This window comes from Lutra lutra, chromosome 9 (assembly GCF_902655055.1).
Source record: "Lutra lutra chromosome 9, mLutLut1.2, whole genome shotgun sequence".
Classification (NCBI taxonomy): Eukaryota; Metazoa; Chordata; class Mammalia; order Carnivora; family Mustelidae; genus Lutra; species Lutra lutra.
In genome coordinates, this window is record NC_062286.1 from 128,764,752 (window position 1) to 128,782,755 (window position 18,004).

Below are 18,004 nucleotides of genomic sequence, written 5' to 3' on the forward strand. Positions count from 1 at the left end.
GCCTAACCCGTGCAGACACTCCAGGAAGTCTGTTCAACGAGTGTGCAAATGCTCAACACACTGTAGCTCTTTATTACTGCAAAGGTGCAGGCACAAAGCTGAAAAAGCACAAACATGAATACAGTAGGCATCTATGTACCAGAAAGATGTTTAATGCAATAGCTTGAATACACAGTTCAACAAAATCAGTAGTTTAGTTCAAATTAACTTCACGTTACAAAGAACCTAGAAGCTTGGAGGGGGGAGCCACTGTTGAGGTCAAAAGAAGTCCCTGCCCAGAGTGGAAGGACACGGACTTCAAGAAGGCCTTTCTCTCCATCCCACCTTCAGGAGCGGCCACACCTCCGGACTCTTAAAACCGCTTGGGCACCTCCCCGCAGGAGGCTGCCGCGCAGAGCTACGGACAAGGCCATCCGAGGGTCAGGATTCCGCATCCTCACCAAAGCAGGGCCCAGCCAAAAGGCACTGGAGCTCAGAACACAGGGAACTCTGCCCGGGACAGGGCGGGGACGGCAGCCCTGGAGAACCAGCTCAACAGGCTGCTCTGGGTTCTAGTTTATCCCTCATGCCCCACTAGCCCCCCAACCCCCGAGCTCAGTTTGCTCAGATGAACCACAGTGAGATGGGTCTGGTGCAGCTAGAAGGGCAGCCGTGGGGAGCACGGCTGGGGCAAGGACAGAGCCAAGTGCTCTGCCAACTGTCCGAGGCAGGCGGGGAGTAGGGACCGTTCCAGCAAAACAACATCTGGGGTTTGTTTTTTTGTTTTACTACTCTGAGCTTAATTTGAACAAGCAAAGCCTCTTAAGGGGCGGGAAGCCGTCACCTCTGAGTCACATCCGAGCTCACTTGGGGGTATGCTGGGTCCCAGGAGCAGGCCTGGAGGAGGGAGCTCGGGCAGAGGTTTCCCGCTAACCTTCTGGGTCTTTAGTTTAAGCTCTGGTTAACTTCCTGCTGCAACTTCTGGGCAGGGCCGTTTCTCGGCTCAAGCTGCAGAAGACTGTTGATGTCTTCAAAGCTGGATTTGTAGTCCTGAGAGGAGAGAGAAGGGGGCGAGGATGGAGGCCCGACCGAGGCGGGCTGGAGCGGCCAGGGCGGAGGGTCTTGAACCCCAGCCTCAGGGCCTGCCCGGAACCACCAGGGCTTCCCTGGATGGGGAGGGACGTGGCCCACCCCCCCTCGCCCAGCCTACGCTCTGGAAGGGCCACCCCAGGCACTGGCGCCTCAGTGGGTGCCTTTCAGTCAGGCTTTTCTTACCTTGAGTGCCTTGTAGGCTTGCGCTCGTCTGTAGAACGCCTTCACGTTCTTTCCATCCAGCCTGAGGGCTTCTGTGCAGTCCCTCACTGCTTCCTTGTACTGCTTCAGGGCCAAATGGCAGAGCGCTCTGATGGGAAAGGCCGACGGAGGTCTCAGCCCCTGCTTAGCCCCCCCACCTCCAGCCATGTGGTGGTCAGAGGGGTGGATCTTGGAGTTGACAAACAGCGCTCTGAGCTGGTGGTCGCACACCTTCCTCACCCTTGCGGGGAGGCTGGCCCCTCTCCATAGCGGGAACCTGAGGGTGCAGCGTGGGGTGGGATGGAGGGGGGAGAGGTGCCCCTTGGGAGCCTGGCTTGCGGCACTCCGCGTCCTGACCGTGTGGCTCCATCCCTCAGGCCACCTCACACTCCCAGCCTGTTATCTTCTGTTCCTGAAACCTCCCCCTTGATGGATTAAAGAGTCATCCAGGGTGAGGATGCGCACGTGGGCATGTTAGCGGGAAGGTGGAAGAGGCCTGCGGCTCACGCTGAAATGTGCCCAAACTAAGAGGCGCCGGTCAACGGCTCCATAGCGATAGGGGCAAACGGAGCAAAGTGTTAATGGGGAATTTAGATGGTAGGTGGTTCAACGCACAATTCTTTCAACTTATAGTGTGAGAATTTTCATAATCATGGGAAAAAAACAGCTGCAGACACCCATGTGACAAAATGTTCTGCATCTACGAGCAGAAAGTCTGTACACCTTCCCCCTTCTTTTCTCCAAAGATGGCCGCTAAGAACAGGTGTGTTGGCGCTCCCTCTGGGCCTCCATCCATCCATCCCCAGCATCTCCAGTGGGAGCAGTATTCACTTGGTCGGATGAACCATAACTTATTTTACCAATTCCTTATCTGGGGACAGTTTTCATTGCTTCCAGTCTGTAAACACAAGACACTGCCATCAGTGTCCTTGTGCATAAAACTCAGAGGCCTGCTGGGAGGGACCATGGGTCAGTGGATACGGGCACTTATAATCTTTTTTTTTTTTTAAAGATTTTATTTATTTATTTGATAGACAGAGATCACAAGTAGGCAGAGAGGCAGGCAGAGAGAGAGGGGGAAGCAGGCTCCCCGCTGAGCAGAGAGTCTGATGTGGGGCTCCATCCCAGGACCCTGAGATCATGATCCAAGCTGAAGGCAGAGGCTTAACCCACTGAGCCACCCAGGTGCCCCCGGGCACTTATAATCTTGACTGTTGCCAAAATGCTCTGCAAAGGAGCTGCTCTCTGAGGCACCATCAATAACTTTCTATTTTCCTGTAACTGTACCAACCCTGGGTGTCAATCTTTAATTTCAATCAATAATGGAAGAAAACAAGATCCGTTTTAATGTAATTGCTCAGTATCTTTACATAAGGGTTTTTAACCTTATGAAGTCGAATTTACCTTTCCTTTAATGACCGCTCTGGTCCCTATCCCCCACCCCACAACAATTCCATTTTAATACTTTTCCCACTGCAAGATAATTAATCTGTGCATTCTCCTAGAACTTAATACTTTTACTTTCCACATTTGAAACTGTGACCCACTTAGAATTTCTTTTAAAATATGGAGTGAGATAGGGATTCAGGTTTATTTTTAATTTTAAATGAGACTCTTCTGAAGGTCCATTCAGGGCAAGCTGTACGTGCGGGGCACCCGAGTGATATCAACTGCACAGAGAGAACAGGAGGAAGCCAAAGGCGATGCCCCGGTGCGCAGAGCTTCAGACACACAAGGCAGAGCATTTCAGTGGCATCCGGGATGTATAATTTCAGCCACAATGGAGGGAAAATTCAGTTTTGTGTCAAGTTATCAGTCCTCGAAATTAAATTTATAAATTCAGGGGCGCCTGGGTGGCTCAGTAGGTTAAAGCCTCTGCCTTTGGCTCAGGTCATGATATCAGGGTCCTGGGATTGAGCCCCGTGTTGGGCTCTCTGCTCAGCAGGGAGCCTGTTTCCCCCTCTCTCTCTGCCTGCTTCTCGGCCTGTCAAATAAATAAATAATAAAAATCTTCCCAAAAAATTTATAAATTCAATGTAACCACAACTAAAAGCCCACCAAGATACTTTTTGGAGTCTGTCAAAAAGAATCCTACTAGAAGGACAAAGCTAGAAGAACAAACCTGGGAGAAGAGCCAGTGATGCTCTGATTAAGAACAAGGAGAAAACCACCCCTACAAGAGAGTATAAAGCACTAATAATTAAAACAGTGTGGCACAAACACACTTGCGTGAAAAATTGTATTGAAACAAAACAAAGCATTGTCTTGAATACAGTAAAAATTCAGGAAACTAGACTATTAGAGGTCTCTCGCAGTATGAGACAAGTGAGTCCAGCAGGCCCAGGGATGGGGTTATCAAAATGCTGCTGCAGAAACCCAGAACAGATGGGCAGCAGCGCTTCCTTCTGGTGAGCCTGACAGACTGAGGGACCCCTGGTCTAATCAGCCAGTAGAACCACAGGTTCCAAATGCCAGAATCCACACTTTAAAATGAAAAGTTCTCTCTTGAACTTATTTGACAGCAAAACCTGACTTGCACAGGCCTGCGGGTACTTAGTCTGGAACACTGCCCCACATGAACATGGACTGTCCCTGTGTTTCAGGCAGAAATGTTAACAGTGAACTTCAGCCACTGCCCCAGAGCCTGTGGGAGTATTATGTGGTCCCATGTATGAACCATATGACCTTACTCAGATCTGGAACACATTTTTATCCCAAGAATTTTGCATAGTGAATGGCGAGACTATAGTAAATCCAAGATTTTTTAACTAAAGAGTAATAGTATGTGTATGTTAGCAGGGCGGGAGAAACAATTGATAACATTTTTATAGTAAATCTTTTATAAGCAAGATTTGGCTCAGAGATGGTCCCTCGGTGAGTGTTCCAAGCTTCTGACAGTAAAACTAGTAGATCTCATCGGAGCCAGGTTTGCAAGTCTGTCTCCACCATTTACTGGCCAGGTGAGCGGAGGTGAAGACGTTCCAGCTCTGAGCTTCTGATTTCTTGACTTGCAAAGGGGAAGGCCACTGACCACCAGTACACCTGAGTGTGTGTAAAACCATAATTCCCACCCAGTAAAGGGACAGTGCCCCCCCCAACCCCCCCACCCCGTCAGTAGAAAGAACCAGCAGCCATGGCCACAGCCCATGGTGCGGGTTGTTCAACTGGGCCGCAGGTCACACCCTTCAGGCTAGGCAGGACCATCTCTCTTGCTCCCAGGCCAGGTGACAGGGAGTCCACACCCTGAGTTCTGTCCCTGTGCTGAGACAGGGCCAACCCACGCGACGGGAGGGTCTGGGGAAGCTGTGGGGCTAGGCCAGGGGGAGGGCTACGAGACATGTGCGGAGGCCATGTTTGTGTGGCAAGCACACTGCTCTCACTCACGGAGTGTGCACAGCTGGACGGTTCAAGAAAGCCTGAAGAGGAGGGAGGGGGAGAGAGCCCAGGCCCCATGGGGGCATCGCTCAGTTTCTATTCCTTTAAGAGAGAGAATGCCACCGGCCACACCTGCCTCCCAGTGACCAAAACCACCAAGTACGCCTACTCTGAGGTGCGACACACCAAGTCAACGAGAGGAGTGAAGAGGCCACCCTAGTCCGCAAGCAGACTTGGGGGGCGACAGCCAGCGTCCTGCAAGCCCCCAGGGCAGCAGCTGCACGGAATATACCTGTTGCTGTACGTGGCAGACTCCATGTCACTAAAGGACAGGCTTTCACTGTACTTCTCAATAGCTTTCTTATGGTTCCCCTTCTTTACAAGCTCATTGCCTTCTTCCTTCAGAATTCTGGCTCTCTCCACATCCCCAGCAGAAGACACTAGATGCAAATTCAGAAGAGGTAAGAGCCATGGAGCAGGTGCCTGAGGGCCATGAGGCCTCACTGTCAGCGACCCCCTCCCACGCCCCCTCCCCAGACTCCCTACACTGCTCTAAAGCAGCGTCCCCAAGGAAGGAGTCCCCCACGTGGCTTCTGGGAAATTAAACATGTTCTCAGTCGGAGGCTGGGGACTCCCGACGGAAACACACACAGACACACACGTCAGACAGATAAGCGGTAAAGGGCACGCTGAGGTCTAGTCCCTGCAGTGGCCCTCAGTAGCCGGGGACCTTGGGTGACCTGCCTAGTCTTGGGGACCTCAGTTCCTCTGTATACTGGGGCACTAGCAACCCGACCCGGGGCCAGTGTCAGGATAAAACCTGAGTGCGCCACAAAGTGCAGAACACCCTATCAACTTAAAGCAGGAGAGGAAGTAAGTATTTAAATAAGCATCTGAGAAAGAAAGGGTGTCACTCCCCAGATCTCTGAAGACGGCCGAGGAGCCCTCTGTGTTGTTCTGAGCCTGGACCTTCCCTCACCTGCCCCACACAGCTCGGCCTCAGCGCAGACGGACAGACACACGAGGCGAAACCCGGGCTGCTGGCCTGGCCCTCGGCCCTTCACTGCACAGCCGCAACCACGCTCCAGCCCCAGCTCCCAGATCACTGGGTTTCTTTAATTTTTAAAAACTATCTTTATAAAATCCTGAATCTTTACGACATCGGTAAGGTTTTAGGAACAAAACTAACACCCTTACACTCATCCCTCACCTTCAGAAATGGAACATTTACTGAGACCTTTAAAGCCCATGGGGGCCCCCTCCCCAAGTCAACCCACCCCTGGAGGAAACCAAGATCCCCAAGCCTGTGCTTTCTTCCCCCTTTCTTCCTTGGTAGCTTAACTCTATACGATAATTCCTATAAACCATTTGCCATTTGTTTTTTTTTTTTTAATTTCATATAAAAGAATAAATGATTCTAAGTATTCCTATTCCTCTGTGACTTGGCTTTACTCCTTCCCCTCGGCACTGTGCTCCTCAGACTCTGCTGTACTGACGCGTATCCCTGTAGCTCGTGCTCACTGCTCATTCATCCCTTCTGCTTGGAGATCTGCACCGTTTCCAGTTCTGTTGTTTGCGGTTGCAACATTCTGCTGTGAACCTTCCTGCCCTCTCCTGGGCGGGCTGCCGCATCCATACCCCTTCGGCTTTCCTCAGGCTCCCCAACTCCACACAGCAGGCCTGGGGCCTCCTGCGACTCCCCAGTGAGAGCCACGCACTGCATTCTCTAGCTCTTTCTACTGACTCTGTCAGACATTCCCTTCCCTTCCCTTCCCCACCTGAAGAACACCCCTTTCAGTCCCCCTCAGCATCCAGCTCCACTGGTCACCTCCTCCGGGAGGCTTTCCCTGACTCCTCCAAGCACACAGGTGTCAGTTCCTGTCTCGAACTCCCCAAATACTAAAGGCTCTAAAGCACATGTCCTTCCTCCTGTATTTGGAAATGCTGTTTGGGAGTCTCCGTCTCTTTTATACTGAGGGCTTCCGACGGCCTAGACTGCCTGTCCTCTCTGTGTCATGCAGGAAATACATGGCACAGAGCTGGAAAATATATGGGCCAGTGACTCTGAAAGAATGAAATACTTAGTAGGTGCCCTGAAGCCATCGAGTTCGTTAGCACCCCATATTTCCATTCTGGAGAAGAGTGGGGGACACTTAGCAGGTTCCCACAAACCAGAGTGAATGCTACCCACGGCCAGATCCATTCCCTGGCCCTTGGCCAGGGGAGTGACCCCGCCCTGCATTGCTGCCACGGCGAGCCTGGAGCGCTCACCCGCTGCACCTGCTCTCCTCAATGCCTAGACTCACTGGGCCCAGCTCATTCCCTGGGGCACCGCTGAACCGTGGCCTGAAGAATGGCCCCTCTATATTTTACATGGTTGAGGTCGACAGTCTCCCGTTTTGGGGCTCCCTGGCTTTGACCTTCCCTCCCTATTCCACCTCCAGGGCCCCATGTGGTGTGTGCACTCCTGGGGAAGCGGCACCCTCTCACTACGAAGGTGGAGGCAGATGGTTTAGGGCCACAAAATCCCCCTGGCCCCAGTGATCAGTTCCTAGAGAATGGCCTGTGACCAAACAGGCCAGAATACACTGAGACGGTGTATTTAAAGGGATTTAAAGGAAAGAAACCCTCTCTTAGGGAGCTCTCAGAAGAAAACCACCTTTTTCTCTTCCTCTGGGCCACAAGGCATGGCATATTGTGGACGAGGCCAGGAACTACTTTATGGCTATTTTACCCCTGGGAGGGAAGACTGCCCCAGGACAAAGCAGACACACCAAAGAAGAGAGCTGAGACGAGTACCAAGGAATGGAGTCCGAGTCTGCTAATGTCGTGAGCTCCTGGAGCAAACCTAACCTGAATCTGAACTCGTAACTTTCAGTTACATGAGCTGTTATGTTCTCTTTGTTATTTTTACCACATTGAGTTTTCTGTTCTTGCCACCAAAAACATCCTGGATCATCCATCCCCAGTGCAGCCAGAGGAAAGAGGAGGGAACTAACGCTGTATACCTATGCGCCAGATTGAGTGTCCAATGTGCCTTTTCTGACTCTGAATTGGGACAGCAGTGGGCGGGCTTTCTCATTGCCTTCAGGATTGAACTGAGAAGACAGGCTCTAAAAGGTAAAGACTTTTTGTTTCCTGGATAACTTTTATAGCTTGGCTTTAAGCAAGGTCAGGTTTTACAGGATTACTCTGAAGGTGGTAGCCAAGGGGAGATTGTAACACTCTGGGCAGGAAGTCACAGCTTACCTCTGCCCTTGGCGGTTGTGGCTTCTCTGAATTTGCCCTTAGTGTTCTCTTTGTGGTACTCCAAAGGTGAGGAATCCCACCTCTTCTGAGCTGTGACAGGCACCAAGGGGATAGAAGGCAACTTCAGGCGCCACTCAGGCCCCAGCGAGTCCATGAGAGCTCTGGTCATTCTGGAAAGGCAGAGAAAATTACAAGGAGGTTTCTGACTGGGTCAAGAAGATACCCCTCCTCTCAGAAATCCAGAGGGGGTGTGTGAGAGCCACCATCCTTTTACAGCCTTGTGACACACAGCAGGAAGGGGACACAAGTCTGCACCATGACACGTCCACCCTGCCTGGCCCAGACTTGGCCACACTCTGTTAACTTCAAAGCAGTGACGGCTGCTTGTTAAGGGTACTCAAACCTGGGGCACCTGGGTGGCTCAGTGGGTTAAGTTTCTGCCTTTCGCTCAGGTCATGATCTCAGGGTCCCCAGATTGAAGCCCACATTGGGTTCTCTGCTCAGCAGGGAGCCTGCTTCCCTCTTCCCCTCTGTCTGCCTCTCTGCCTACTTGTGATCGCTCTGTGTCAAATAAATAAAATCTTAAAAAAAAAAAAGTACGCTTATTAAAAAAAAAAAGGGTACTCAAACCTCACCCCCGAAGGACCACACATGCCCCCAAGAAAGGATCACATGTCTTATATTTTGTCAGTGGATCTATTACAAGGCCATGCAAGCACCTGATGCGTGACTAATGCTCAGAGATTTTTATAAAATACAAATCTTAGGGGCGCCTGGGTGGCTCAGTGGGTTAAGCCGCTGCCTTTGGCTCAGGTCATGATCCCAGGTCCTGGGTTCGAGCCCCACATCGGGCTTACTGCTCAGCAGGGAGCCTGCTTCCTCCTCTCTCTCTGCCTGCCTCTCTGCTTACTTGTGATTTCTCTCTGTCAAATAAATAAATAAAATCTTAAAAAAAAAAAAAAACAAATCTTAGGTTATTCTCAAATTCTGAAATCCTCTAACGCTTCCCACGTCCCTAGGCTGACAGGGCCTGAGATCTGGTCCCCTGCTCCTCCTCACTTCTACCGTGTGCCGCATTCCCTCTTGATCCAGCTGTTCGAGCCTCTGCCCACACTTTTCCCTCCACCTGGAATGATGTCTTCACTTTCCATCCCCCACCCCCTTCTGGGCCCAGCTAACTTCCTTCAGATGCTGCTCAGGGATCACGTCCCTTTGGTTAAGAGATCTCCAGCCCGTAGCACATCACACGACACCCACCCAGGCCCTGTAATCATGTGCTCCATCAGTGAATAAAGCCAACCGTATGCTTTCTCTGCTCCAACGACTGTGCTCCCATGTGACTAGAAGGACGGTGTCCCAGATGGCAATCACTACAAACTCACGGTCTCTAAGGCCTCCAGCTGTCTTCCTGACTAGCACAGCTATGTCAAACCTCTACGCTCCTCAGCCTGGCTCTCTTACCCTCCCCTCCTTTTTTAGGGCAGAGTTCCAGGTCTCACTAACACAAACCCACCTGCGTGGGCACTGAATCCTTCCTAGTTCTCTCCTGTCACACGTGAAGAAGTGACAAGGCCAGGCACTCCACCTCAGCTCTGGGTCTCACCTCGCCCTGCCCCCATCAGGAACCAGAGCCAGCAGCTCTCCTCTAGCGTCGTCCTCTCTCTCCACCGACTCTAACTGGCCACATTTCACTGTTTCCTCACTTCCGCCTCCTGGAGACCCCACCCTGCCATTTCAGCTGGACTCCTCTGCCTCTTCACGGCCGGGCTTCTTGAACCCACTGCCATGCAGGCTTCTGACCTGCCGCATGCTTCCATATAACCACAGCCACTCTCCTTAAACCCACAAGTTCACTTCACTCATTGGAACACCTGATGGGAATGAGGTTTTCATCCTTCTGGAAATACTTCCTCCCTAAGTGGTCTGAGTTTCCTCCTCCCCTGCAGTTGCTGTCTCCCTGAAGTCCCTCAAATGTTGCAATTTTCAAAACGCAACCCTCTTCAAGTGGTCTGAGTTTCCTCCTCCCCTGCAGTTGCTGTCTCCCTGAAGTCCCTCAAATGTTGCAATTTTCAAAACGCAACCCTCTTCCCCGGGCTCACTTGCTGTGGGGGTCTCTTTTTCTCCCACAACCTCAACCCACCTCTATGCTGATGACCTCGAATCCAGAGTCTGCCTTATATTTGTCTCTTTTGCTCCAAAACCCACGTAGATACCAACCACTGTCCTCACACCTCTCATCTCACGGTCCCCTGCGACTTACCGTGTCACCCACCAGGATGTTTCTTCTATTCTTCCCTTCTCACTAACGCCAACATCCAAATTCATTGAACTACTACCTAAATGTCCCCAAAACTGGTCCCCACGGTCCTCCTTCCGCTATCTCCACCATTTGAGCTACCGCCTAACTCTTCTGACTCTGCTCTCCTTCACGTCATCCAGCAACACGGGAGCCAGTGAGCTTTTTCTCTCAAATCTGCTCAAGTTGCTCCCTTGCTCAAGACCCTTTCACAAAACCTCACTGTGCCTGGATTAGGTCCAGGCTCACCTCACACATCCGAGCTGAGCTCCTTACCAGCAGTGCTAAGTGACATGGGACTTCTCACAATTCCTAGAACACATCATCCCGGCTCACCCTGGCAGTTGCCCTTCCTGCTGCCCTGGCCCCAGATCTCTTCGTTTCTCAGCCTCAGCTCACCTCCTCTCCAAAATCCTGACTGGCTTCCTCCTTCCCCTAGGGAAGGTTAGGTGCCTCTTTCTGTCCCCTCAGCCCCCTAGGCCTCCTCCTACCACACCACTCACTATACGGTGGTGTGCGTGGCTATGACTGACTGGGGTTCCCCAAGAGACTGGGGGTTCCGTTAGGGCAGGAAAAGCTATGTGTCAGGGATCAGCCCAGGCCCTAGTGCAAAGTCGGGGACACAGAAGTGCCAGATTCTCTTGAATGACTGAATAAAAGAAGACAGAAAGAAAACAAGTCAAGCTAAAAATGATACACTTAACACATGCCACGAAGTCCTGTAAAGGGTTGCTGTGAGTGTGGTTGTTGGCTCTCTAGTGGCCCATGCAAAGAGGGGAAACGTGACCAGTTACACAAACGAAGGCAGCCACGAGGCAAAAACAAACCACCACTCAAAAGCCCAGAACAAAATGGTGCCCAACGGGCCTCGAGGAGGCATCACAGTACCAAAGGCCAGCCCAACTCTGCAAACACCACCCTACAAGCCTCGTGTCCCGGCTGCCTGCACCTGTGTCCCCACTCTAGTTAGGTCTATGAAGCAAGCGGGGTCTCCCCCAGGGCACCCGGCACAATCCCTTACACAGAGCTCCAGAACCTGTTAGCACATGAATGAACCCGAGCAGCCGGGCCATCGAGCCATCCACCCTCTCACTCTGACCCCTCAGGGCCCTGCTAACCATGACCTCGGACTCTCCTTCAGCACTTTCACCATGTGCTCAGCAGGTCTCAGGGGACCCCCAGGAGCTGACCAAAGCCACGGTCCCGAGTGAATCCAGGAGGCCAGGGAGTTCCGGAGAGACCGCCTGAGGTGTCAGGCTCACCTGTTGAGACCTTCCACGGCTGACGCCACACTGTCATCAATCTGCAGCACGGTCTTGTAGTCCACATAGGCCAGGGGGTACTTCTCCAGAGCCTCGTAGGCCGAGGCCCGCCGCAGAAGGGGCTTCATGCTGAAGGGAATCAGGGCCAGCGCTCTGGAGCAGGAGGCAGAAATGTCATCCAGCTGCTGAGGCACCAGGGCTCCCCCCACAGCTCCTTCTACGAAGGGTCATCTGCGACATTCAGCGTACAGGAGGTCACAGCTGGCACAGAAACGTGGCTAAAAATGTCAAACCTTAGCAGAGGGACTTTCCAACTTAGACTGAAGTGAAGAAGGGAGGAAGGGTAGAAAACCACTAAGGCTGTTAAATCCAATTTTCTGAGTCACACTCCCCCCAGATCAAGAACAAGCGCCTGTGGCTTGTACTCTCCCACGTGTTCCTACAGAGTCTGACCCGGTGGGAGAAAGAGGCTTCGCCGTCAGCTGGAGTGGTGTCTGAATTCCACCTCTGCCACCGACCACGGAACGCCAGGTAGATCACCTTACGGCCTCAGTCGGCCGCAACCCACTTCTAGCCTGGGCGGGACGGTCAACTTACCCCGCAGAGCGGTCATGAGCCCTCCGGGAAGGAAACCCAGCATGGGCCCGGTACGGAGCACCCGAGCACAGGCCCCGGGAGCACACTCGTCTCTCCTCCTCTCTCAGCTATCACCAGGGCATGACCCCAAGGCGAGGCCGCAGGAGAGCGGGTCTGAGAACACACGCATGTTGCCAGCTCAGGGACGAGAAGAGCAGGCAGGGTCAGACTGGCCGCAGAAGAAAGTAGTACGACAAACTGCTCAACATCCTTTACACCTCGCGATCGACGGACGCCTTCTTCTCCTTGCTTCTTTTGAGGCGATTCAACTAACCTCTGTCCCTCTTCCTTTCCCTCCTGCACACATCCACCCCAGAAAACACCAGGGCGAGCCAGTCACAAGCCTGCACCTCACCCTCATCGTCGGGTCCCCAATCTCACAAGGCCCGTAAGGCTCACCTCTAAGTCCCGACCTAAGCCCACCCTCTAAGACTCCCACTCCGTTGGCAGACTCCAAAGACATGAGTCAGGGGCCGCAGGCACCACGTGGAGCCTCCTATCCTCGGTGACCTGGTGACACTCGGGGACACTTCCTCCTTATCTGACACAGTCGGAACCACTGGGATTGACCCTAAGAAGAGAACAGGCCCGATGAACGCAGCCTCCTGTCCTGAGACCCCGGGGCTGCCCCGCCCACTTACGAAGTGCAGTCCTTGATGCAGTCCCTGCAGTTGCCATCCTTCAGGTGGCAAGCTGCGCGGTTAGAGAAGAGGATGCTTTCTTCTTCCGGGTTCGAGCAACCTGCCCAAGGGGAAGAGAAAGCACGAAATTAACAGAGTGGGAAATGGACGCCCCGGGACTCTGGGGTGTATTTCAAACCCGGAGCTCTCTGGGCTTCCTGATGGCACTTCTTGGTCTGAGGGGCTGCCAGCAAGTTTCCTGCCACTCACAGGGAACCAATCAACTTCTCTTTTGCTCACTCCAGCACGCAAGTCAGGACCAGGCAAAGGACAAAACATGAACCAGCTGGCTTCTGCTCAAGGATATCCATGCTGTAACTACATGTGTGTGTGAATTTTGTTACAAAAAGCACATAAACCCAATGAGAGGGGTTTTTGAAAAAGGAAAAGAAAAATGTGATAAAGAGACTGAACAGGTCAGGGGCGCCTGGGTGGCTCAGTGGGTTAAAGCCTCTGCCTTAGGCTCACGTCATGATCTCAGGGTCCTGGGATCGAGCCCCGCTTCGGGCTCTCTGCTCGGCAGGGAGCCTGCTTCCTCCTCTATCTCTGCCTGCCTCTCTGCCTACTTGCAATCTCTGTCTCTGTCAAATAAATAAATAAAATAAAATAAAATAAAAAAAGAGACTGAACAGGTCAGACAGAGACGAATCCTACCTGGTCAAATCAGAGAGGACTTTGCCAAAGAAGAGTCCTCTGGGTCTGGCAGGAATATGCAGAACTTTATCAGGGGAAGGATTCGAGCGACCCAGTATGGAAGAGAATTATCAGACACTTTCCTAAAGGTAATCCTTATCCTCAGGAATATCAGAAGCCCATGTCTTTTACTGTGTGGCCACAAAGACTTTCAATTTTAAAAAATAATTTTTTGGGGTGCCTGGCTGGCTCAGTTGGTTAAGCGTCTGTCTTGGGCTTAGGTTATGATCCCGGAGTCCCAGGATCATGCCCTGCATTGGGCTCCCTGCTTAGGGGGGAGCCTGTTTCTCCCTCTGACCCTCCCCTCTCTTGTGCTTTCCTACTCTAACTCTCTCAAATAAATAAATAAAATCTTTAAAAAAATAATTTTTCAACCACTTCATACCCACTAGCACAAGCCATCACGGAAAGCAAACAAACCAAAAACTCCAAAAATTATTAGATGTTGACTCAGTAATTCTACTCCTGAGTATATACCCCAAAGAAGTAAAATAAACTCTTTCCTGAAAATTACAAAACATCCAGAAAACAGTGAAACAGATACTTGACATCCATCCCTGGACTTGGCAATACATTGTATTTGTTTCCAACCTCTTTCATTTTTGAGATGGCTAAAGCTCCCTTCATCCTCACCCTTTTCTCTTTGCTTCCTCCCCAGACCCCCAGAGGTCAGCACAGTTCTGAAGTTGGTAGGTAACACCCTCCTGTAGTCATGCTTGCCTTCTTCTATTACCTTCACATTCACAGGGAAGAGCATATTCCATTTTATAGCTTTCAAAGATTTTCGAAACTAAGTGGCACCCCACTGCTTATCCTTCCACAACTTACTTTTTTAAACTAAGTATGTCACCATACTGAGGCACGACAGTTTTCATTCAATATCAACAGTAACAAACCAATAGTAACAAACCAATAAAATCAGAACGTCCCCCCTTATTTTGCCAGGCCCTGAGTGAGACAGCAAAGTACAAGAAAAAGTAGAATATATCCTTGCTCTTGAATAATAAGCACAAGTACTCAAAACTCATAGTTATCTCAAGGCGCTAGAGCACGGATGCACAGAAGCAGCAGGGGTGTGGTGGGAAGAGCAGCAGAGGAGCCGAGGATCCTGCCCCTGAGCCCGCATGAGTCACTCGATCCCTCTGATCGCATGTGCTCCCCTATCGCATTAACACACCACTTTACAGACTTGCTGGAAGGGTCATTTTGTTCGCTTGCTCCCTGCTGTCCTTTCAAGATCAGCAAAGCTGAGCTGAGAAATCAATGGATTTGCCCAGATATTACCAGGAAAATCAATAGCAAGATCAGAACCAAATGCTGGTCCCCAACTAAATCTACACCAGGCAGCCCTTCTAAGGATCCAGAATAAATCCATTCAAAAGCACATGCTTTGCAGACCAGCTGGGGTAGGATGAAAGAAAAAGGTAGAAAATCAATTCCCTCAGATTCATCAGTGACTTCATCAAATGAGGCTGAGATGAGGAAGTGGGCCTAAAGAGGAGTGTCTAGAAAAACAAGAGGGGGCCAAAGAGGGGCTTGAAATTGCACAAGGTCAAACAAGACAGATTGGACTTTGGAGAGGATTTGAGGAGAAGCCTGGCAAAATGATTCAAAACTTGGACTTGCAAATCAGACAGACCTGTTTTCAGATCCTGCCTCTGATGTCCTCATTGTATAACCCAGGGTAGACAGATTTAACTCTTCTGGACTCCTCATCTATAAGGTGTCTTATCCTTGGTTTGTATGTAGACAAAAAAGAATGAAGTCTGTAGTGTCTAACACATAGTAAAGCACTCAACAAATGAAGGAAGGCAAAAGGAAATAGGTACTACAGGAAATGAGGGCTCATGGGTCAGGCACTTTGGAGGAGAGGTTTGGGTCAGTGGGCTGTGGTTGGTTAGAATGAGGCTTAACTCTTCTCCAAAGTGTCTTACCCATGAGCTGGAGGCTGGGAGAACTGGTAAAGGACATGCTGCTCCTCTGTTTAAAACAAAACTTGGGGTGCCTAGGTGGCTCAGTGGGTTAAGCCTCTACCTTTGGCTCAGGTCTTAGGGTCCTGGGATCGAGCCCTGCATCGGGCTCTCTGCTCGGTGGGGAGCCTGCTTCCCCCTCTCTCTCTGCCTGCCTCTCTGCCTACTTGTGATCTCTCTCTGTCAAATAAATAAAATCTTAAAAAACCAAAAAACCCCAAACTCCCCAGTTGTCTCCCATCATGGAATAAAATCCAAACTCCTTACCACAGCCTACTGTATAAAATGCCTACACAATACGGCTCTTATCTAACTGACCTCAATATTTACTCTTCCTCCACTGGCTACTATGCTCTGGTTCCTGCAACACACCATGCTTAATCCTGTCTGGGGGCCTTTGGAATGAACAGTTTCCTCCACCTGGAATACTCATCACCCAAAACTATGCACTTGGCTTCTTCTCATCATTCAGACATCACTTCAAAGGTCACTTCTTCAAAGTTGTCCTTGACCTTCCACTCCAAAAGAGCTCCCCAGTCACCTCTCTTACCAAATCACTGTGTCTGTCTTCTTTGCAGCCCTGATGGTTATCAGACAGGCCTAGTTTACATCTGGGTAAGTTAAATGTGGTATGTCCATACAATGGAAAATTATGCAGCCTTAAAAAAGGAGGAAACCATCTGTCACATTGCTACAACATGGATTATAATCTCCTTGGGGCCATTAAAGTAAGCAAACTAAGTCAGTCACAAAACACAAATACTGTATGACTGGACTCATAGGAAGTTAAACTAATCAAAATCACAGCTACCAAAAATAGAAAGGTGGAAACAAAGGGCTGAGGGGAGGGAAGGAAGATTAGTGTTTTAGTGGGTACAGAGTTTCACTGCTCCAGCGATCTGTTGCACAACAATCTGAATGTACTTAATACTCCACTTAAAGACGGTTAAGAAGGTAAATTTAATGCTGTTTTTTACCGCAATAAAAAAAAAATAGTGATAAAACACCCACTGATATGGAGATATGTTTGGGATGAATCAATAAGTGAAAAAGAACCAGTAATAAAACCGTATTACAATTAAAAAAAAAATAGCAGAAAGGCTCAAGGAAGTTTCTCGTAGGATGCCGAAGCGGGGAATGGGCGGGAAGGGTGCCCGGTGGGCCTGATGAGCCAGCTGGCTCTGGAGAAAGCAAGCCGCAGGCACCCTGGGCAGGAGCGAGGTCTGGGCGGCCGCGGCGGGGGACGCCGCGGGGAGAGGCCGGCCTGGTGGGGAAACCGGGGCCAGGGTCGTACCTTGCGCCTGCAGCGTCCGCAGCGCGCGGCTGTAGAGCACGGTGGCTTCGGCGAACTGGCCGTTGCGGAAACTCTGGTTGCCGGCGGCGCGGAGCGCCTCCACGGAGTCTGCGAGCTTGGGGCCCATCCTCGGGGCCGAGCCGGCGCACCGGGCGGCGCGTCCGTTACCGCGCTGAGGCGTGCGCAACAGCGTCCCGGCGGGAGCACCGGCCGGCGAAGATGCGACGGCGACCGCCAACCTGCCCTGGAGGGGGCGGGACGCGCGGGGCGGGGCCAGAGCTGCGCGCGCCAGGGGCCTTCTGCGCATGCTCCGGTCGGGACTTACCTAGCGGAATGCTCTGCATGGTCCCCGTAGGGAGGCTGAGAGCCTAAGGAGGTCAAAACTCTGGGTAAAACCATGAAAGAGGCCAGGTCCCTGCTGGCGGGGAGCTTACATTCTCGTGGGAACCGACAGGCTATTAACTGTTGAGCAAACGAAGAGGATAATCTCATAATGTGATTAATGCTAGAAGGAAAACAAAACTGTGGTGTAATGGGAAGTGACCACGTGGGGACTATTTTAGATAAGGGGGGTGGTGGGGTGGGGTAGGTAGAGCTGAAGAAGCCTGAGAAGATTTAGGGAATGCTGGTCCAGACACATAGCAAGTGCAAAGGCACTGAGGCTGGAAACTAACCGGTACCTAGTGCTCTGTAGATGTTGATTTAATAAATGAATGCACTGATAGGTCCGTGAGGATCTTTCGCTGAGGGCAACTTGAACTTATCTTCAGCATCCTTTGACATAACTGTATGTCCCCTTGATGGGCCAGTGTTTTTAACTGCTTGTTGACTCCTGTGCACATGAAGGTGTTTCTCTTGCTTTCTAACCTTCGCTTATGTGCCCCCATCCTGCAGTTCTTTTTTTTTTTTAAGATTTTATTTATTTTTTTGACAGAGATCACAAGTAGGCAGAGAGGCAGGCAGAGAAAGGAGGAAGCAGGATCCCTGCTGAGCAGAGAGCCCGATGTGGGGCTCGATCCCAGGACCCTGGGATCGTGACCTGGGCGGAAGGCAGAGGCTTTAACCCACTGAGCCACCCAGGCACCCCTAGAGAGAGAGGAGGAAGCAGGATCCCTGCTGAGCAGAGAGCCCGATGCGGGGCTCGATCCCAGGACCCTGAGATCATGACCCGAGCCGAAGGCAGCGGCTTAACCCACTGAGCCACCCAGGCGCCCCTAACCTGCAGTTCTTTTCCAAACACTTCCTTTTACCTGATCCTGACTCCACCTATAATCATT

General features: G+C 51.3%; 1 protein-coding gene across 2 annotated transcripts; it reads right to left on the bottom strand.

Annotated features, from left to right (window-relative positions):
* Window positions 1-134: 134 nt before the first annotated feature.
* On the bottom strand, window positions 135-16,992 carry TOMM34 (translocase of outer mitochondrial membrane 34). 2 transcript variants are annotated; one of them, XM_047744068.1, is made up of 8 exons: window positions 16,728-16,992; window positions 12,732-12,831; window positions 11,455-11,607; window positions 7,897-8,066; window positions 4,940-5,087; window positions 1,255-1,381; window positions 914-1,029; window positions 135-397 (listed from the first exon to the last, which is right to left on the bottom strand). In XM_047744068.1, the coding sequence occupies exons 1-7, from the start codon at window positions 16,852-16,854 to the stop codon at window positions 925-927; spliced, it is 930 nt and encodes a 309-aa protein (XP_047600024.1). In that variant the 5' UTR covers window positions 16,855-16,992; the 3' UTR covers window positions 135-397; window positions 914-924. The 2 variants fall into 2 exon arrangements, with proteins under 2 accessions (XP_047600024.1, XP_047600023.1); XM_047744067.1 differs by having other exon boundaries at window positions 135-1,029; window positions 16,728-16,991.
* Between the last annotated feature and the right edge of the window lie 1,012 nt (window positions 16,993-18,004).